At 33.6% G+C, this 23,210-nt stretch overlaps 1 protein-coding gene across 1 annotated transcript in view; it reads right to left on the bottom strand.

Annotated features, from left to right (window-relative positions):
• Positions 1-23,210, bottom strand: part of GALNT13 (polypeptide N-acetylgalactosaminyltransferase 13) — a 462,400-nt gene that overhangs the window by 140,518 nt on the left and 298,672 nt on the right. The window contains 1 exon segment of the mRNA XM_032479456.1: positions 15,237-15,354. Coding sequence (XP_032335347.1) covers positions 15,237-15,354 — 118 coding nt within the window.

Genomic DNA, 23,210 nt, shown 5'->3' with positions numbered 1-23,210 from the left:
AATCTTAAAGTGTGATAAATAGTGGAGGTTTTGGAAGAATTTGTAGTGCTTTTAAAGGGAATGTTAACTAAGACAAACCTAGAATTATTGGAATTTGTGCTTTCCTCATTGTACAATTAATCCTACAAATAAATTCAAACCGTGAAAAAGTTATATGTAGATGAGATTTTTGAGAACTAGATGGAAAGGGTCTGTGATTATTAAATATTTGGGTCAGATATTTTGCATTTTACATTCATGTCCTCCTATGTCTGATGATCTGACTGCCTGTCAGATATCAGTAACATCTGCCACTTCCGGCCTCAGATGCAGCTCATGACAGCTGTGTGATGCCGCCCTAGGATTCATGCCAGAGCAGTCCCCTCTGAATATCAGTAAACCACCCTGGGTATCCAGCTGCAGTGTGCGACAAGACCTCCTGCTCTTTTACAAATGCCAGAGACACTTAAAAAGAACTTGGGTGGGGTAGGAAAAGAAAACCTAGTACCTCCGAAAGAATTATCTTTCAGTTACTCAATTTCTCCATCTTTAAAGGGCCCACTTCACCTGACTACAGCTATAGCATTTTAATTTAAATAAAATTGCCTGTATCGCTTGCAAAGCCGTCAAATGCTTTTTAAATGGAAGGCGGTTGGTAAATTTAGGAGAGGGAATGCACTCTCTCCTCTCAAGCGTCTTCCCTCAGGACTTGGCTGGCATCTGCTGAGCAAATATAGACTAGCCATTGACTTTGAGTCAAGCACCATGCTGGGCGCTGGAGCACAGACGAAAAATAATACAGCATGGCTCTCTGTCTTTAAGTAGCTCACAGGCCAATCTAGTCCTTGTGAGTGTTAGGACTCAGCACGTTGAAGTCCAGTCACCAGTTTGCATTTGACAGTTGGAGGCAGTCTCTCGTGCTTACAAGAAAAGGACTGGTTTAAGAGGTCCCCACTCTAACTGTATTCCTTTCATGGACAGAATTTTCTTTTCCTGGTTTTTAATCAACTAGAGACATTCTGTTTCTTGTCAAAAACCTGAGACATTTTAATAGAAAGTTACCAGTTTTGCTTCAGATAAAGACTTTCCCTATGGAACACATATAAACCTCTAATGCCATTACTGGAAAACTATGATTCACTTCCATAAACCATCTTACAGATCTCTTTTATTGCTGTAAATTGTTCAGTGAGATAAATGTGAAACATAAAAATATCCATACTGATATCACCTCAAGTTCTCATTACAAATACCCACAAAACCCACTATGAAGAGAATACTCTACTTTGACAGTTTTTGATTAAAAAAAAATTAAATTAGCAGTAGTAAACATAGGTTACATTACACTTAAGTAAAAGAAGTAACCATAAAATCACAACATTTAGAATGATACTTTGCTCAGTTATCAGTCACAAACCAGGAGAATGCCATGCACAGTTTATTTCTCCAGATACGATGCTTAAAGCACAGTGAAGATAATTTTATCATCCCTGTTTCATTAAAATTGCAAGGTGTCATTCTTGTGACATTTAAAGGTTGTTTCATAGAGAACACCAATGCTCATTCAGGTGCTTGCTTAAGAAGCTGTGTTTAGTCCAAAACTTTCACTTCTTATCAAGCTCCCAATATCAACCCCATCCTCTCTGTAGATAATCTTTTGCTTTCCCCTTTTCTTGAGCTCAAAAACAGCTGACCTGACTTTCCATTCATTTCCACCTTGAGACATCTCATATGGCCTGAGTTTCTTCTTTCCATTTTAGGAAGACGAGTCAACTCTCCTCTCCAAACTTAAACCCTGCCCTTAGGATTGTGAACTCAAATAGAGGAGTCCAGACTGGGAGCAGAAGGTGTGGTTTGACGTTCAGCCCTGACAGCTTCCAGCCATATGGACTTAGTCTCTTTGAGACTCAAAACCTTTAGTTATACAATAAGACAAAAATAACTCATCCAAAGGGCTTTGGTAAGAACATAGTGAAATAATGAGCATACAACTCTGTTGTAAATGAAAAAGTGTTACACAGGTGCACTTGGTTTTCTCTCTAATATTCTTCCACATCTGTAGGTATTTATCTCATCAGTTGTCCCTTCCTTCTTTTTCAATATCTCCTAGATTTAAAAAAAAATACTTCCTTATCAGCTTGCATTTTAATTTACCCCCTATGATAAAAGTATAACAAATATAAAATAATTACTTTGATCATATTTACCCTTTAAGTTACTATGTGTTTTTCTATCCCATTTGCTGGGAAACTTCTTAAAGAGGACTTCTTTCCTCTACATATTTTTTGCAATTCAATTTTCTTAACATCTTATATTCTAGTATCTTGATTCTATCATCTGAAACTGCACATGAATATTTTTATGAGCTTTCATTATTCTTTCTCGCTTCTCTGCAGCATTTGGACACTGTTGACAATCACCATAACATTTGAAGTTTTCCTGAGATATATCTATCTATCTATCTATATATATATCTGTTCTTCCCTGACAGTTTGACTTAGCATTCACTCTTTTTTTCTCCCACCCCTAAATGTAGGTGCTACCTAAGGACATGTCTTGCTGTTCTGCCCTCCGTGTTGTCTTTCTTGGCAAACATCCATACTCACGTTCTCATTTAATTATAAGTTCTGTAATGCTAATTCTCAAATCTGTCACTTTCCTTATACTTTGCCTCCACTCTGCAACACATCTCCAACTTCCTCAGGTACACCTTTAACTTTCCATGACCTTAAAGAGTCAAGGGTTTCCATCCTGTTCCCCAAACATGAAAAGCAAGCTTGTAGTCCCTGGGTCTTGTCTTGTAGGGCCAGAGAAATGATCAAGGAGCACTGGCCTTTCATCAGGTCTCATTACCATTCATCATTACAGGATTAGTGTGGGACACTTCACCCTGAAATAATTTATTTATAGATTCTTATCTTAATTCAGGAATTCCAGAAGTTATGATGATTTCTCAAACCCAAATAGCTTTGTTTGTCCAATTAAAATATAGAATGTAAAGTTGGTTGACCAATTAAAATACAAAATTTAAAAATATAAATAAAGAATTTTGGTTGACCAATTATAATAGAGGAAAAATACAAGATTGAGATTGCATATTGCTGGACTAGGAAATAATAAAATGAGTAGTACAGTGTAGTCAAATCTTTGACAACAAAGGAGCTCTTGCAGAAATGTGTTTTAATATTCAGGAACATCATAGTGGCAGTAGAGAAAGGCTACACCAAAATTTTGATTTCAATTTTAGCATACTTACAGTGTAAACCAGTGGCTAGTTTGACAATAAAATATTTCAAGAATTTTTAACCCATCAAGTTTTAATTTTTGCAGAATAGTGAAAATTGTTAAGTTGGATATATTTTTAAGGGTAATTTTAAAAATCTTTAAAAAATCTCCAACCACCTTTTCAATGGTACTTAAAACTCAATTTCATTGATTCAAATTCTGAACAGTTGGATCAAAGTCTTTCCTCAAAAGAATCATTTCTGGTATCTAGATTCGGTTATTGCTGAAACCATTCAGCCTTATTTAAATAAATCTCATAATTGGTTTCCTTTTTTAACTACATTTCTGGTTGACTAGAGCAAGAGTGAAACGACTGGTAGTCATGTACTTAAGACAGACATCACTAAGAGTGACAGTATAATCATAGCTTAAGATGTTGCATATTTACTGCAGTAGTTACCATAGAGATTTATATTTGGCTCTTTAATAAAAAGTACATGAATTTGATTCTGAGTGCATTAATTTTGATTAGCAGGGTGCACTGGGTTTCCTAACTGCACATATATAGAAACAATAGTTTTGGAATTTTGTCCTAGAAATCTTTAAGAGATCAAATATAGCAATATAGAAAATAATAGTCTCAATTTTTTGTCTTTTTAATGAATATTTCATTAATTCTGTCACTTGAAACCTAGTTTGGTAAAAATATATATTTAATGGTTTAGTGATATGTTATTCATGTAATTCTCAAGAGGGAAAACAAAAAAAAAATGAGAAGACCAGACATTCTAGCCTAAACTTAGGTATATGGCTCAAAGCACAAAGGAAGAACACAGGAGCAGAGCTCTGACATGCAACCAATTTCTAGCTCCTGCTCCTCTCCTGCTGTCTACAAAACAAGACCCTTGAATTTCTAATTTAAAAATTCTTCCCTGACTACCTTAGATCACAGGAATCTATCCCTTGAACTTAGCGTGCTTTATGTTTGCACCTTGAAATGACACCTAGACTATACCGTACTCTCCAAACTGACGAGACCAAGAGCACATCTTATAGACAGACATACCACCCATAGTGTCCAGTGCAGGTCTAGGTATATAATTAGTTGTATTGATTGATAAATAAAATGAAGGTAGATTGATACCTGACTGCTACAGAGAGGTAATCTGAAGTATAATGCTAACATTACAAATGCATGAAATTTAAAACCAAATAAATGGGAGGAAAAGTCTCCTCATATATTTAATCAGTACTGAGATCTATTATGGTAATATGTGTGAAAGAATTCTATAAAGAACTATTCAAATGTAAAGTCTCATCAAAGAATAAACACCTGGAAGTGTTTTGTTCATTCAACCAAATATTGTTTTGGACAAATAAATTGTTCTTAACTCTTAAATAAGAAAGCTTTCCTTCCCCCAAAGCTTTAGGATGTTTGTGATTCTGTAGACTTGGAATGAGAGATGTAATATTCCATCTCCCAATATGCTCTATCTTGAATGTTCTCCTTGGCAAATCCTTGCACAGCTGGATTCTTCCTGTCAGCTTGGTCTCAGCTAAAATGCTTCCTTAGAGATCTTCCCTGACAACTCTACCCAGCACTCTGGCTCTCATTTTATTTTCTTCAAAGCACTCAGTTTCATCTGAAATTAACAGACCCTTTTTTCTGTTTACTCATTTATTGTCTATCATCTCCCTCTAGCATAAGCTCCATGAACCCAGGGACTGGTCTTCTATACATCTGTTATGTCCAACTACTGACAAATATCTCTAAATTAATTAGTAAATTCTCTGAACTAAATTTACTTGCAAATTTTATTTGAATTTAATGGCAGGTTTATCTCATTTAATCAAATCCAGTATTTTTAACTGATTCTTAAAATTTCAAAACTAGAAATGTTTTTGGAATTTATTTACTTTAACTTTTCCTTTCCATGAAGAAAAAAAATGGAATGTTAACTTGTAAAATAAATAGCTCAAATAGTTCAAGGTCAATTCACTGCAGCACATATTTGGATACAAAAAGAAAGTTAAACATTTCATTATCAGAATATTTTAGGTGCACTTTAAATGTAAATCAGCAGGATAATTGACTTAATTCTCAGTGCTATTTTGTAAGATTAAGTACACTTAATGGGAAGCATTAGTAAAAATTGGCCACGACAGAAAGTGTCAAACTTTTCTGTGCCATAATTCTGAGAGCATTAAATTCTTCAAAAAGCTCATTTTATTGCCATAAATGCAAACAGTTAAATCAAGGTCCTTCATATTTAAGAATCAGAAGGATCATAAAGATTTTTATAGTTAATGTGACTACCTACGTATGGAATACCTGCACATTAGCAGAGAGGGATCAAAAAACAGTCACAGAATTGGAGTGTGTTTCCCAAAAGTGATATTTCAGATACTGATCTCTAATAAAGTTTGTTGGTTTCTTAATGTGCTGAAACTCAGTAAAAAGCTAGGTACATCTGGATTATTGCTATTGCTATATACAGGGAAATTCTGCCTAGTATCTTTGAAATGTACCTGTATTTGTTAAAGAACAACATTGTCCAAAATGTTTTTATCATGGTGTAGAAATCAATAGATTCTCTTCCATTTTCCTTTATTTCCATTAAATAGTTTAATCCAAGAAGATAAAACAAAAACTTAGAATGATCATCCAATAAAATTTATTCCCAATGAATATTTCTTAATAAATCCTGTAACAATATCATTCACCTCTGCTTTATATATTAATGGAAATAAAAATGTATATTTAAAAGATTATCGTATCATTTTCATTCCATTTCTTTCTTTTTTCAATGCATTTAATTCCTATCCATCTTCAGAGTTTCCTAGTTCCCTATTTCTCTTAATTATCTGAGTCCCAGTTTCTCCAAGATATTTGCTAAGTACCTCTCCACCCTCATTTGAGATAGACTATTTATGCTATAAACTTTTTTAATCCATATATTTATTATCACATTATATCCTTTATGATAACTACAATTAGACCTGCATTCTGGGTCTTCATGAATATTTAATTATTCACACTCACATAAATTTATATAAATAGGTAGCTAGACAGATGATTACTAGATAGATAAATGATAGATAAATGGATAAAATAAACAGAGAGAAAACAGAATAAGTTGGATATTAGATGAGTATATTTGCAGGTTGACAAATATATGTTTACATTCTCAAAGTAACACTCATATAATAAGACTTTGTGAGGTCACACAAAAAAAGCAGTGAATGTTATTAGTTCAAGAAGTCACTAAATTGTGAGTGGTACAAACAACCCGAAAAATATTTTTCAAAGAATATCATTTAAGAGATAACTCAGTGACCATAAAAGAGAACCAGAGATTTATAACAAGTTCTAGTGTACCTGAGTCTCCTACAATGCCTTATGTTTCTTAAAAACAGTGTGTGCCCACGTAGTGTATGTTTACGAGGTGAAGCATCACGTGCATGACTGACCAATACACGTCTGTTCTCATATTCTGGTTTTGTGAACTAGAAAGTTTAAATGAAGAGGTATAGTTATCAAAATTACCAAGCCTTACGCTACTATAATTTTAAAAGTGAAACAAGTTCTGTGAACATCTTCTAAAATTATCCTAAAGTTTGATTATCTAATTTTCCTATTCTTCACTTGTGTTTTCTAAGGGAGCAGAGAAAATCAGGTGTGTATTACAGGTTAACATTTAAAATAAAATTCTAACCCATTTGTTTTGGAAAAATAAAGTACTTTATAGACACCTTAATTAAATATCATTTTATGATCCTACTGACCCAATGCTTTAAAAATATATAATATTAGACATAATGTCTCAGCTATCTCTTACTCAGAAATATTCTGTAATTTCAATTAAACAAAGAATAGGGAGACTCATTAAAGAGATATGTTTAAACGATGGTTTAAGGTAGAGGGGTGGCCCAAATGCCAGAAAATCTAATTCTAAGCACAGAAGCAAAAATTTCAAGCCATCTGGAATGTGTTTAAGGTTTATCCTGCACTAGATAGGTAACCAGAGAGTAGTCTGCTAATATAAACCACTGGTACTGGTTTATATTCTTTCTGGAGGCTATGCATGAACATGGTCTCTTAGACTTTCATGTTTAAGTTTATGCTCTTTTAGATATTTTTTTAAAAGAGGCTAATAAGGTACAAACTTTCTGTTACAAAGTGAATAAGTTCTGAAATCTAATGTACAGTCTGGTGGCTATAGTTAATAATGTTGTATTACATACTCGAAATTTGCTGAGAGTAGACCTTAAGGTGACTAGATGAGGTGATGAATATGTTAAGTAGCTTGATTGTGGTAATCATTCCACAATATATATGTATACCATCATGTCACAAACCTCAAATATATACAGTTTTTGTCAATAAATCTTGGGGAAAAAAGAGGCTGAGAAATCTGTATGTGCTTTATCACATAGAGAGTGCTTTATCATATTTAAAGAAAAGTATTCCACAAAACTATCTCCACCAAAATTGTGGCTGACACCTGAACTTCATTAGAGTAAGTTAACTAAAAGATTTCTATTATAGGCTGGTTCTATGACTGGCCAAATAAAACAAAAACAGTCAAGTTTTATAAACTGGCAGACAATTCACTATGCTCAGTTTGCATGAATTAAATTTAAATAAAGGCCAACAAGTTCTAAGGGAAGTAACTAGACTCTTGTCTAGATTGATTTCTGTCTAACAAATTATCAGGACTAACATGTTCACTTGTCAAAATTTGATCTGCATGGACATGTCTACAAAATTGTTTACTTTCTTTTGATACTTTCAAACACCTGGATACCACAATCCCCAAAAAGTCCACAAACTTTCTCGTCTCATTTACCATGCTATTCTGCTCAATGAGATAGTCTGCCTTTTGTTCCTCTGTTATTTATTATGTCAGCTGTCACTTCTTTTCAACTTCATTGCTTGCACACTTTAGAAACAAATGGATTTCACATCATGAGACATTTCACTTGGTTATTTCTTCAGATAAAGATTGTTTTCACTGTGATTTGGAAAGAAAGAAAATTGGAGCTTTTAAAGTAAATTCAATCCTGTTAATTAAAATTTTGGTTGTTGACAAAACAACCCATTTCTTTAAAGATAATAATAAAATCAATATTTCCATAGTATGGTGCATTTATTTAAAACAAACTTCAGTAAGTGTTGTCTTATTGAATCCCCTTAGCTTTCCTGAGGTAGCTTGCTAGAATATGATCAACAGGGTATTGAAAGTAACTGGACTAAAATGTAATGAGAATCTTGCCTCAAGTATAGAGGTCTACAGCTGACTAGATACCATCAATTACATTTGTATTTCATTTATTTCTCTTTGGAGGATGCCTCTGGGTTGTCTGTGTGTGTTTTAACATTTAACAGCTTTATTGAAGTATAATTAACATACACTGAACTGCATATATATAAATTGTACCATTTCATAAGTTTTGGCATATGTGAAAAATGTGAGGCTGTCACTACAATCAGGATAATGAATAGTCTATTAACCCCAAAAGTCTTCATATGACCCTTGTTAATCTTTCCCTCCAACTCTCCCCTCCCACCCCAATCTCTTGTCCCTAGAAAACTTATCTGCTTTTTGTCATTCACAGATTAGTTTGCATTTGCCAAAATTTTATATAAATGGATTCATATTGTATGTTATCTTTTTATCTGGCTTGTTTCATTCATTCATAATTATTTCAAGATTCGCAATGTTGTAGGATCTATCAATAGTTCATTCACTTTTCTGACTAGAATTCCACGTATGGACAAATCATAGTTTATTCACCTTTTGATGAACATTTGCATTGTTTCTATTTTGGCTATTGCAAATAAAGCTACTACGAGTATTACTGTACATCTCTTTGCATGGACATGTTTTCCTTTCCCTTCAGTAAATACCTAGGAGTTGTTTAAGAAATAGTAAAACTATATTCTAGAGTTATTGTACCACTTAACATTTCCACCGCCGTTGCATGTGCTCTTCTACATCCTCACCAATGTGGTCTTTTTTAATTTTAGCCAGTCTGATAGATGTGTAGTGCAGTCTCATTCTTTTAAATCCATTTCTCTAATAACTAATAATGTTAAACATTTTCTCATGTGCTTATTTGACATCTATCTGCCTTCCTTAGTGAAGAGTCTGTTCAAATCTTTGAGCCGTTTTCCAGTGGGTTAATTGTTTTCTTATTACTGAGTTTTGAGAGTCTTTTGGATTTTTTTTTCTGGAAGGAAAGTGCATTATCAGATATATTACTTGCTAACAATTTCTTCCTGTCAGTGACTTGTCCTTTTAATCTCTTAATAGTGGCTTTGAAGAGCAAATGTTTTTCATTTTGATAAAGTCCAATTTATTGATTTCTACTTTTATGGGATGCCTAATCAAAGATCACAAGAAATTTTCTCCTATGTTTTCTTTAGAATTTTATAATTTTAGGTTTTACCTTTTAACTCTTTATATAGTGTGAGGTATGGATTTAAAATATTTTTTTCCACGTGGATATCCAGTTGTTCAAGCACTATTGAAAATACTATCCTTTCTCCACTTAATGGCCTTTGTGTATTTCTTGAAAGTTAGTTGTTCATTTATCTGTGGGTGCATTTTCAAATTTTCAGTTTTGTTCTATTGTCTGTCTTCATGCCAATACCACACAGTCTTGATTATTATAACTTTATAATACATTTAGAAATTCTATACTGTTAGTTCTTTAACTTTTTATCAAAACTTTTTTGGCAAGTCAGTGTCTTTTGCATTTCCAGATGCATGTTAGGATTAGCTTGTCAATTTCTACCAAAAAAGGCCACTGGGGTTTTGATTAGTATTGCATTGAAACTATATTGATATGGGGAGAATTGACATCTTAATATCATATGGAGTTTTCCAAATCATAAATGTGTATATCTTTCCATTTATTTAGTTGTTCTTTAATTTCCCTCGGCAATATACCATAGTATTCAGAGTTAGGGCATTTGCATATCTTTTGTCAGATTTATTACTATTTTATATTTTTGATTTCATTTTAACTGACTTTTTATTTCACTTTGGATTGTTTGTTACAAGTATAGAGAAATTCAATGACTGTAGTATTCTTGTATCCTGCAAACATAAGATCACTGCTTTGTTTTGGTAGATTTTTTTTTAATGCATTCTGTTGAATTTTCTAGATAATCATGCCATCTGGAACAACACTCTTACTTTTTCCTTTCCAATGTTTTGTTTATTGTTCTTGCTATATTACACTGCCTAAAAACCCTACCATAATGTTAAGCAGAAAAAGGAAAAGCCAATGTCCTTATCTTTTCCTGCTCTTTGGGGAAGCGTTCCCTCTTTCAACATTAAGTATAATGTAGGCTGTTTTACCCAAGCCCTTCATTAGGTTGAGGAAGTTCTCTGCTATAATTAGTTTGCCAGGGCTTTTTCTTGCTTTCTTTTTATTTTTCAATCAGGAATAGAACTTGGGTTTTGTCAAATACTTTTCTGGCATCTATTCCGATGATCATTTGATATTTCTTTTTTAATTTGTTAACATGGTGAATTACATTGATTGAGTTTTGTATGTTAAACCATTTTTTGCATTACTGGGATGAACTTCACTTAGTCATGCTGCATATTCAGCTACATATTGAGAAGATTGACTCACTAAAGTTTTATTAAGAATTTTTGAATCTATGTTCATGAGGGACATTGGTGTATAGTTTTCTATCCTTGTAATGTCTCAAGTTTTGCTATTTGAAAATGATGACCTTATAAAATGAGTTGCAAAGTAATATCTCCTCTTCAATTTTCTGGAAATTTGTGTAGAATTGTTCTTATTTCTACCCAAAATATGTGGTAGAATTCATTAGTGACGTCATTTAGCAATGGAGTTTCCTTCGTGAAAAGTGTGTTTAAATTACAAATTTACTTTCTTTACTAGATGTAGGACTACTGGGTTGATCTATTTCTTCCTATAAACTTTGATAGTTTGTGTCTTTTAAGGAACTTATCTATTTTATCAAAGTTGTCATGTTTATTAGCATAACAGTGTAAAAAAATGTTACTTTCTAATCCTTTAAAGATCTGTAGATCCATAATGATGTGACTGTTACCACTCCCAATGTTGGTAATTTGTGTCTTCTGTTTTTCCTATGAAGTGTGGTTAGATTTATCAGTTGTATAAATCTTCTCAAGGGAACTGCTTTTGGTTTAATTGCTTTTATCTAAACTTTTCCTCTTTTGTATTTCATAATTTATGCTTTGATCTCTATTATTTCCTTTCTCTTACAGACTTTGGGTTTACTCTCCTCCCTTTTCTTCCAGTTTCTGAAGGTAGAAGCTGAAGTCATTGAGTTTAGATCTTTCATATTTTCTTCTCTTAATAACAGATGTTTAGTGCTACAAATTCCCCTTAAGTGTTGCTTTAGTGACATCACAGACATTGATATGCTTTGTGTTTATTTTCATTCTGTTCAAAGTATTATTACTCTTTTGACTTCTTTTTGTTCCATGGGCTATTTTGAAGCATATTATGTAGTTTCCCAATATTTACTCTACCCCGTGCCCCACAAATCAGTCTGGCTGGAGGGCGCAGGCACCATTGCTGGTCCTAAGTGAGCACTGAACAATGAGACCTCTACGTTTTTTGAGGTTTTTTACTTTTCCTACAACTTGGGTCATTTTCTCACACATACATGAGTTCTTCCTGTCTGAAATTTCAACCCCTACCAATTTCCGACATCTACCATTTCGTATTCCTCTTCCCTTCCTTAGTTTTTTTTTTTTAATACTCATCACTAGTACATTAATATATTTAACTTCTCTTTTTTATTGTCTGTCTCCTTCACTAAAAGTATAAGTTCCACAAAGACACTCATTTTTTTCTCTTGTTCACAACTGTATGCCCTGCACCTACTGAGTAGGAAATCAATAACTATCAGTTAGAAATTAACATTTATGTCTTAGGATTTATGTTATTTTGGTTACTTTTGTGTAAGGACATAGAGAACAATCCTGAGCCTAAGTTTTCAGAAGCATTAGAATCTACCTCAACATGTTCTCACTGCTATCGGACATGCATCACCTACCATAAAGGGCTAACGCCTCTAAGGAGAAGATAAAATCACTACATGAGACAGCCTTCTCAGCATTGAGAGGAAGACCCCTTTTGCATGTTAGCTTCTCCCCTCTCTCCAGATAGCACTAAAAGCTGTCAGGACTGCCATGTTATGGAGGGATGGACCTTACTGGGAGAGGCAGCAGTACAGCAGTCAGCATCACAGCCACCGGTCTCAGAATGCTGGGGCTCAATTTTTAACTATTCTACTTACTAGCTCTATAAATATTAGAAGTCACTATTATTTAATGCCAAGAATTCTTACCCAGAGACATCAAGGGTTTCTTCAACCCTTGGAAACTGTATTCAAATCAATTATGGGTAAGAGACTGATGCATCTTTCTTGGGATGTCTATAGTTTTCATCAGATATTCAAGGTCTGTCAGCACTTACAATACTCTAGTCATCAAACATCAAGTGATACTGTTATACATAAATAAATCCCTAAAAGCATATTCCTTTGGATCGGCTTAAACTTCCTTAAGGCCAGTCAGAATACTAATATTTGCAGGCACTTACTATTTCTATGTTTTTTACTTATCCTCAAATCTACATAGATAAGAGCTATATAGATTAAAATAACTATAACTTTACTATTATTATAATAACCTTTTCATAGTTCAGGCTAAGTGATTTGCCTATACTAACATGACAGAGGCAAGAAAACTTCAGACATAAATTTATAAAAGAAACTGTCATTTCTGCTGTCGATAATATCTATGTATCTCTCCTTTGAGATGTGCTTCTTTTAGAGTAAAAGCATCATGCCTTATTCATTTTTGTAGCCTCAGTATTTGGAAAGTGTAAAGGACATATTACATAATTAAAATATGTTTGTTGTATAATAATTAAGCTGGATATTAGACACACATCTTCTGGTTATAAATCCCTAATATATTCTCATCTCATTAAGTCATGCATCTTTTCATGAAATCTACCTAAAGTGGGAGTGCCTTCCTTTTGCTAATGTACCATTCCAGTGTTTTCACTAACTCAATAGCTTCCTCAGCTAGGATATGAACTATTAAACACATATTTATGTCACAGGTAGGAAAGTAAAACATGAATTAAGAAGCAGTCACTTATGAAATAATCTCAAACAACTCATCACAGAAAACCTCCTGTGTTATTATCTAGTGATCTGATCTTCCTATGGCCACTAGTTGCATTCACTCTGTCCACCTGGTATCTGCATCACATACCATATTCTCAAATCTTCCTGTTTGAGACATTAATATCTCTGTTGCGTTTCCTGATAATGTTCTCCTGGGTTAGCATATTATTCCACTAAATTCTTTCCTAACACATTCCTCCCTAAGTTCTTCCTAACATACCTTTCAATCAGTTAGATGAACAGTATCCATCTGATCTGGGAGCTATGTGATAAAAGTAAGGGGAATCCATGGGCAGAGAGTCAAGGTTAACAGGTGAGCAGAAAAGAGGAGAATAAGAATTTTAGAAATGAAAGAAAGAAAGGTAGGCAGTAGGGTCATTAGATAATACCAATAATGCTATATTGATTTTTTCTTATGAATTCCCAGCACAGCATCCAAGGAATAGGGGTTAATGAATGTCTAAATATGCTCTTCATTAAATCTAAGGGTAAGAGAAAATTACTTTTAAGCTTTTGAATATGCTATCTTTCTTCCCTTCTCCCCTCCTTTCCCTTCTTCTTTCTTTTTTCTTCTTCTATTTTTTAAACAGTCCACTCTTATATTCTGCACTTTGACAGCTACACTGAGTGAAAAGTTGGGTCCCCAAGTGTCCCCAGAGATTGTGCAAAAAGATATATTATGCGCTTGATGAAAAGAAGATATTCCTGAGTATGTTACTAAGTCCTGTGGGGCAAGTTCCATCCAACTATAAGTATAAACATGGGAAGAATAAAATTCCATTAACTAATGACCTTCTCAGACATCAGACTATAAGGTTTATAGGCAAAAATTTGTATAGCAAGGACAGTCTAGTGCTTCTAAAATAATTCAGATTATTGCAAGACTCATTAAGTTCCACATTATATAAATTCAAAGTAATTCTTATTCTCAAATTTTGGCATTTTCTTACACAACATCAAATATACTTATGCTTGTGAAAAACAAAGTTTACTTTCTAAATGAGAAATTAAAAGGCATAACTCTTGAACTTCATTGATAAATATATCTAAACTCTAATAATTTTATTGTGCAAATAATGCTAGCAAAACGATAGTGTTTTGAATCGTTCATGATAAATTATACGGAAAACAACAACAAAAACCCCATTATGTTAGCCCTTATCATTTCTTAGCATGGAGGCACTATTTATGTGCCCATTTTTTTATATTTTTGAATATAACCAAATATTTAAATTATTCATATGCTTCCTAGTATTAGATATATGTGGGATTAATCCTTAACTTCAGTTCACTTGGAAGGCCATTTAACAAGTGCATTTGCCTTATTCAAACTGATTCACCACACAATAATGTCTATGATTGTGAAAACAGTTATGCTACTTGAATTATCCAGAATTCCTTTTGATCATAGGTTATTCTTAAAGCTACTGGAGAATAACCTCAGGCAGCACTTGCAAATTCAGATATCACAGACACTTCCAAGTTTTAGTTCAAAAACACAAAGTGATTTTATAGGGTAATGCTTTATTTAAAAAATAAAGCCCTTCTTTATTTCAAAAGCTGAAAGCCCTAACGCCTTTGTACTATGTATAAAAGAATTACTTTTGAAAACTTTTAAAATGCCTCTAATTTCCCATTTCACAGTAAATACTGCATGCAAAAAGACTCAAGCAGAGCTTCTAAACAAGTATTAAAATGACCGACTGATCAGTAATTTGCATCACTTCACAAAAAAAGATATGACAGTAAATTACTGAGTCTGTGCATGCTATAGCATAGTATGTTCAGAGTCAAAAAATAAAGTAAAATCAATTACCCTAAAAGACATTTCAAGATTCTCTCCACCCCAGATATCCATTCCTGCATCGTAAGTTCCTATCTCTTCAAAGTAGTTTCTGTCAATAGAAAATAGGCCACCAGCCATAGTAGGGGTCCTAGTTGAAAAAAAACAAAAGAAAAGAATATCTTTTGAAAACAATGTGTGGAGTTTAATGAAACTATAGCAAATATTTTTGAGACATTTTAAATTAAAAAAAAAAAATAGTAATGAAAAATCTCCAACCGGAAACATAAAGCCAAGGTGTAAGAGGTTTTAAAATGAATAAATAGCATTTTATTTCACATTTTCTGTAAAACTAAATTTAGATTAGTCTATGTTTTTCTTGCAGGTAATCAAATCGATACAAGGAAGGAACACTGGCCACTTAAGACAGGGGCATATACATTCTTTCTGAAAGGCATAATGAGGAGAAGTTGGCACTACTCTTGGCACTACCCTTAAAGAGATGAACTGGTCATGAAACTAGACATTGTGATCTTTCGTCACCAAATTATAAATTATTTTAATGTGAACTCTAGAAACCTATGGAAAGAGACTGTATGAAAGTATCTATAGTCCATTAAATATGAAAATTATTAAATGCTATAAAATGTTTATCGGTAATAAGTATCTAATGATAGTTACATGCGTATCGTAAGTGCCATGAGAGCTTTACAGCTAATTGTTTATTTTTCTCTCTACCTAATTAAAATGACAGAATTAATCATATAACCCTATGGATAAACATAAATCCTGCATACTATTCACAGGCTTAGAAGGACATTTGGCACAGATTCCAAATTTTTTTCCTGGAAATAATGCTTTTTAATTCTCATATCCCAAATTTCTCTACAGAAACTAAAAAGTTAGGTGTTAGGTTTTAAAAAGAATAATTAAATATTAATTAATTTGAAAACATTAAAGTCAGTGGTCAATGTGTGAACTATGCAAGTCTTTCTGTATAAGTAGTATGAATTGAAACTAAAAAAGAAAGTTCTAGTTATCCACAAATGAATCTATACCAGTAATAATTATTTTTGAATAGAGGTTTTCCATCTTTGTAGCTCATTAGCAGCACTTGAGGCACCTTTAAAAAATATATTTCCATGCTTGGGTACTACTCTCTGCAGATTTAGATTTAACTGGCCTGGAGTGGGGCCAGACCTCTGGTATTGCATAAAGTTCCCAGTTGATTGTTAATGTGCTGCTAAAGATGAGAAACACTGATCTAGTAACTTAGATTTGGAATGTTCTTCCAAGTACAGCTGACCCTTGAATAACATGGGTTTGAACTGTGCGGGTCCACTTACATGCAGATATTTTTCAGTAGCAAATAGTACAGTACCACACAATCCGGGTTGGTTGAGTCCTCTGATGTAGGGGAACCTCGGATACTGAGGGCCAAATGTAATCTTACTCAGATGAACCCTTGCATTATTCAAGGGTAGTCTGAGATTCTTAGAAAACCAAATATTTTGTTTTTCTCAAAATTATATCCTCTTCTGCCACAGGATAGCTCATGGCCTCTAATTGAACAGTGTAGTTCACTGAAAAACCACCAATAATATTGTACCTGTGTATCTACCGTATTGCAAAGTTGTCTATTTCTCCCAGTGCTCTCACTGTTTTATACTCGGGTAATTAACTGTCCATCAGTTGGAGCAGCAGAGCCTCGCTTGGTCTCAGAGCTGTTTCATTACTTCTCGTCTTGCTGGGTTCCTGTCATGAACACTAACACTGACCTACTGAGTTATAATGAGAAACACTAACAAAGCTAAGCAGATGGCAGCTAAGCCATGACCCTCACCTGATTCGGGTTTTGGAACTCCATGGAAATAACTGTATAAGGTACTACAGTTCTGAATAGTCTATTTAATAGAATGAGGAATAAAAATTGCTGCAATTATCCTATCATAATGCAACTAAGCACTTAAGAATGTTAAGTGATGCATTTTTAATGATCAGTTCAGAGTGCTTGTTCACTTCTCTATTTACTAATAAATAACTAATGCATATATTGAGTTTCAGTTGATCATAATTCCTACAAATATTTGAGAAGTATATACTACATGGTGACAATAAATTATATATTTACCATAAGAATGACTCAAATAAGTTTCACTTTTCCTTGAAAAGTAACAAAAACATTTTTAAAATTTGCAAGTTCTCAAAAAAAAAATCCTGTATTTTTCTGAAGACAGATGCTCCTAGGGAGATCTTTTTTTTTTGTACTTGCAAATTGGTTAGCTCTCTCAAACAGTCCAGAGACTGTGCCTTAAGTAACAGCCACAGCCACAGCCAGTGTTATGTAACATGTTGTTCTAAGTGAACTGCTCTGTAATGTCCCCCATGAACTATTTAGATATGCTGATGTGATTATTTTCTTTTTAAGGCTATGTCTATACAACGTTAGACCAACCAATAGACCAACCAATTCAATGAATTTTAGGGGGGAAAAATAATCACCCCAATGGCTGTGATTATTACCTACCACACAGTAAGTAGGTGAAGATAAATTGAGTAAATAGACGTAAAGCACTCAGCACAGAGCCTGGCACATTATAAACAGTTAATAAAGCTGGGTAGTACATCTTTGTTGTTGATGTTAATCATTCAAACAAAAGTCTTGAGTGTCCTTCAATTCATTTTAGCTCCCCACATACACGCTCTCACTTTGGATTTCAAAATCGTTTAAAACTACTTCAGATCCAAGATGTTGAATTCTGAAATCTGCCTCTCTGAATACAACTATCTGTTTTTGAACCCCTCCTATTTCAATCCTATGGAAGTCACTTTTTATCCTTCATTCGTGATTATGGTCCCTTAGCTCCTCCAGATTCTCGCAGAATAACCCCCTCCAGAAACTGACTGCTTCCCTCCTCCACTCCCTCTCCAAGGTCCTGCCATGTCAGTGAACACCTAGCTCAGCACCCTAGACTGTCTGTCCTTGCCTTACTGACCCCATTCTCTTTTTATACATGTTACTGCCTGGGTCAACTTACCCTTCCTCATCAACTTCTGTTCCCCAGACCCAGAGAATCACTGAAGCTGAGAGCATCTGGTCACATTACCTGTCCATGTTATTGACTCTCTGCTTAGTCCACAAACAGCTAACAATCCCTTTATCTCTGTTTATTTGTTCAACTGTCTCATTTTTAACTGAATCTTTTCCAAAAGTTTTGGACTCTTCTCAAGAAACTGATGGTTAAGGCAACGCATAAAATCTAAACTCCCTCAATCATGAAATCTAAACTCTGCATTAGTATGTGTATGTATCTTCTCAGGGCCTCTTCCTTCCTCTCGTCTCAGAGAAAAGAGTATCTCCTTTCTTCTCATTGTGGTATAGCATTCATTCTTTTGCCTTCGGCCTGCTCTTTTCTGACTATTAAGCATATGTTGTTTTATCACACCTTGCTTTACTAAGCTTCACAGATATTGTGTTTTTTACAAACTGAAAGTTTGTGGTAACCCTGTGTTTACCAAGGCTATCGGCTTCATTTTTCCAGCAGCATTTGCTCACTCCGTGTCCCTGTGTCCCATTTTGGTAATTCCCACAATATTTCAAATTTTAAAATTATCATTACATTTGTTCTGCTGATTTGTGATCAGTGATCTTTGATGTTACTATTGTAATTTGGGGTGCCACGAACCACTCCCACATAGAACTGCAAACCTAAGCAACAAACGTGTGGCCTGACTGCTCCACCAACCTGCTGTCCCTGTCTCTCTTCTTCTCCTTGGGCCTCTCCATTCCCTGAGACCAAGTCATAAGCCTACAATGGTCTCTACCTATTCAAGTGAAAGAAAGAGTCACACATGTCTCACTTTAAATCAAAAGCCTATTTTAAGAAATACATTCCAGCTTTTTATCTTGGCATCAGTGGTCTGGAGCTACCCAATGAGCTCCTCCATTCCTTTGAACTATTTCTTTGTGTTTAAAGTGTTTAGCTGTTACTGGTAAATGCTTCACACTTTCCCGCCTTGGTACACTTGCTCACATCCATTTACCACTTGAATTTTCCTTGGTAAACTTCCTTTACATGTTCAAATCCACTCTATTCTGAGGCCAATGCAATGGTCATATATTCCACACAGCCTGGCTTACGTACAAATCTCCTCCCTCCAATCTGGTTGTAATCTTTCCCTTCTACCTTGTTGTACAGCACTCTGTTTCTCTTGAGGCAATTGTCACTTCTATTTGAATATTATATTTATTACTATATACATTTTATTACTTCTGTAAGAATACTCCATATGTTAGGAATAGTCCGTATCTATTAATAGTATTAGACTATTAATAGATGCTTGATAAGCATATAAGCATATATATCCCCATGGCCAAACTCAAAATTACCTGCAATTTTATTTATGAAACTATAAAAAAATTTCTTTGCTCACATCTGTTAATCTGATAACAAAGATGCCTTCACTAATTCCAGGATTTTTAAAGACTTTATCATCTAGTAAAGGTTTTGTGGATTGAGTTTGATAGTGTTTTAGAATTAAAGATAGAAACTTTATAACAACAAAGAATAGTAAAGGACTCAAAAAAGTAAGCGTATGACGTGGGAAAATAAGTTCTCCACCAGAACTTGATAAATCAAAAGACACTGAAAGAATACACTTGATTATTCAGTAATACTAAACACAACGCCTGCATTTTCACCAATAAGACAATACACCCAGGATAACCGCCATGTGTGTGAAAAGCACGTAGGCAGTAAAGAGACTCTAAGAGGCAGCCAAATTTGAATTTTAGAAGGATTCACTAGATTGACTGGGTTCAAAACTCAACCCCACAGTGTGACCTTAGCAGGTCACCTAAACTCTGTGCCTCAAATTTAATCATCTATAAAATGGGGATATATGTGTTAACATATGTAGTACTCTTAGAATAGTACCAGCATAAAGCAAGTACCGCACATTTTAAATATTAATTGTAATGAAAAAGGGGAAAACGTCTGTATATCAAGATTATAATCAGCTTTATTCTCTTGTTTTCAGAGTCTAATTTTTTTAATAGAATTGTAATATTTTAGAGCTCTAAAATCCCTACAGCTACAGTCACCCAAATTTAGTTGTAATGTATTTAAATGACTCGTTCGAGGACCCCCACGTAGTTAGTGGCCCAGTTAAGAAAATAGTTTCTCTCTTTCTATCTATCTATTCATCTATCTACTCATCTACCAATCAGTCATCCCTCAATTTATCCATATAATTCACACAGCAAAGGGTTTGAGGTAGCTAATTCGAAATACACTCTTCCTGATTTCAATCTCCAAACGTATGCACCACATTTTCCTGAAAATGTTATACTGTTCTTCAAAGCAATTTCTTTCAAAGTTACTGAAACATCATTTCTTCTCACTAATCCTTTGATATATCAGGGTTCTATTTATTCTTACTTGGCAAATAATCAAAGTCTCTGGAGAGAAAAAAGCTAAAGATTTGAGAGACTATAGCTCCGCTTTTGGCTGTTCTTTGCAGTGGTCAAATAACACAATGTCTAGACTATTAGTGTTTACCTCTGTGTTAATAACATGTCCTATAAATTATAAACCATAATAAAGAGAAGTGGCGAACATAAATATTTTATTATTTATGCAAATGTGGGGCAAATAACTGAAGTATTTACATAATTTTGATTTTTAAAAATCATAAAATACAGTGGCTTCATTTGGTTAGCCATTGTGAAGGTTTAGAAACTGAGGGAAAAATTAGACGTTGTGAGTTTCTCTCCGTTCCCTATCTGGCCCCTACACCCAATAAAGAAAACATAAGAGAGAAAAAAGAAGCAAAGGTATAACTATTCTTTTTTTTAGAGTGATGACTAATCACAGGATGAATGTAATTAAAGATTTTTACAGAGAAAGAATGGGAAGTTTAGTGGAATATTGCACACCATGACACTCATTTGAATATACATCTGGGTAAGAAGATGCAGATTTTGGTGGAGAAGAAACTGTTACTTTAAGAGTTTTTGCTGACTTAGGCTCTGAGCAAGGAGGCTTACTCAAATCCTGTAGAGTCTACAGAACACACTTGCAAAGCTATTTTTAAAGGATAAGAAAAAAAATTAAATTTCTGCTTAGTGTGGGCAAATGGCTTGTTTTTCTGCCAAAGAATCCATTTATCAACAAGTATTAGAATCAAATACCTTAACCTGTGCTTAGAGACTTAAATTCTCAAAAAAGGAATAGCTTTTTTTTTCCATTTTCCTTAATCCTTTTTCATAATCCTCACCACCTGATAAAATCCTAAGCTTCCAAAGAGGATGTACAGTAAATGGTGCAAATTTGAATTTTTCCTTTTATTTTCATTTAATGCTTAAGAGGGGTCAAAATAAATAATGGGGCCTGATGTTTTAAAATATTTTTGTTAATGTGATACAATTATTCAGTATATAAATGTGATATTCAATTCACCACCCTGAAAACTTTCTGTAACACCCGTTTTCTTCTCAACAGATTGTGAGGAGAGTCTTGTAAATTGTCCCCTAAACCATTAGGAAGTAATGTACCATAAATATGCCATTTTCTCCAAAGAACATAGATACACAGATTCCACCTGAAGTGGAATTTTTTTTTCTCTCAAAGTCAACATATGTTAGATTTTTAACACAAGTAGGAGAGAATGTTGAACTGCTGAACATCTGAAGTTCAACTCTTTCTTTCAAAGTCTGTTCTATGTACAACCTGACCTTCCCCTGTGCTGTTGCTTTAGTGAGCTTCTATTGTGAAGAAATATCTCACAGGATTTATCTGTCTCTGCTTCTTCCCTTCAATTTCAAAGTGTAGCTCCATTGGACTGAGGAAAATAAAGAAAATCTGACAGATATAATTAAGAAATATATTATTAGTTGCTATTAAATACTAAGAAATGTCTTATATTTGTGTAAGATTTTACAAAATAAAGTAAGTGTTTTCACTTAGTGTACTTACTAGAGGAACCTTAAGTTGGAGGCAGTGATGATTTGGGGAGGAGAAAATCAAACTGGCTGAAGGTATCAAGAATATTGAAACAAATTTCATATTGCTTAATTGCATAATTCTAAAAAGACCACATTATATGCAAAAACTAGATCACAGACGTAACTGGCAAAAAAGTGTAAAATTCTTAATTTACTTTAGACTATAAAAAATAGAGAAAGAACTAAGTAAATAATTGACATATTAACAGCCATTAAAGTTTTTTCACAAGCAAATAGAAAAATATTAATGATACATCAATTTTTAAACTGTGGAGAAATATATCTGGAAAGAAATGCTCTGAAAGAAAATAGAACAAAATACTAAAAGAAGTGGCTTATTGGTGTTCTGCTTCTTTACATTTATAGATACTTGTCACATTTATTTTTCAATGTATATACATGTTACTTAGATTATCAGAAATAAATTTAAAATAATTTTTTTCTCATTTAATATTGTATAGCACTTTACAAGGTAAACAAGGCAGGGAGAATAATTTTCCATTTTATAGTTGAGAAGAATGGGTAAATTCCCAATAGAAGGAACTTGAACTAAAACCCAGATCATTAAAAGTCAGCTTCAACACTTCTACAATATCATACTAGAAGGATACAGAAAATAATATATTTGAACATCCTAAGAGTTTTTCACAATAATTGTAATCTGAGTTGTTATTAATAATGTTTTTAAATCTATTTTATCTTCTTTATAAATTCCTAATTCCAATGGAGAGAAAAATAAATGTCTGAGATCAGACAAATGTTAATAAAATGGATAAAGGGAAGTCAAATGTGTCAGAAATAAAAACTTGTAATTACATATATGTTTAACTTATTATGATAGCAAGGACTAGAAGAAAATCTAAAATTTTTATTTTGCTTTAGAAAAATACTGAACATGGTACTCAAAGTAAGAATGAAGGAAGTCATATTAAGAATATTAATAATGACAAAATATCAAGAGTCCATAAGGTGGGACCAAAGGGTAAAGGCAGATAAGTAGA

This window comes from Camelus ferus, chromosome 5 (genome assembly GCF_009834535.1).
Source record: "Camelus ferus isolate YT-003-E chromosome 5, BCGSAC_Cfer_1.0, whole genome shotgun sequence".
Lineage (NCBI taxonomy): Eukaryota > Metazoa > Chordata > Mammalia > Artiodactyla > Camelidae > Camelus > Camelus ferus.
This window is presented reverse-complemented; position numbering and strand designations above follow the sequence as displayed.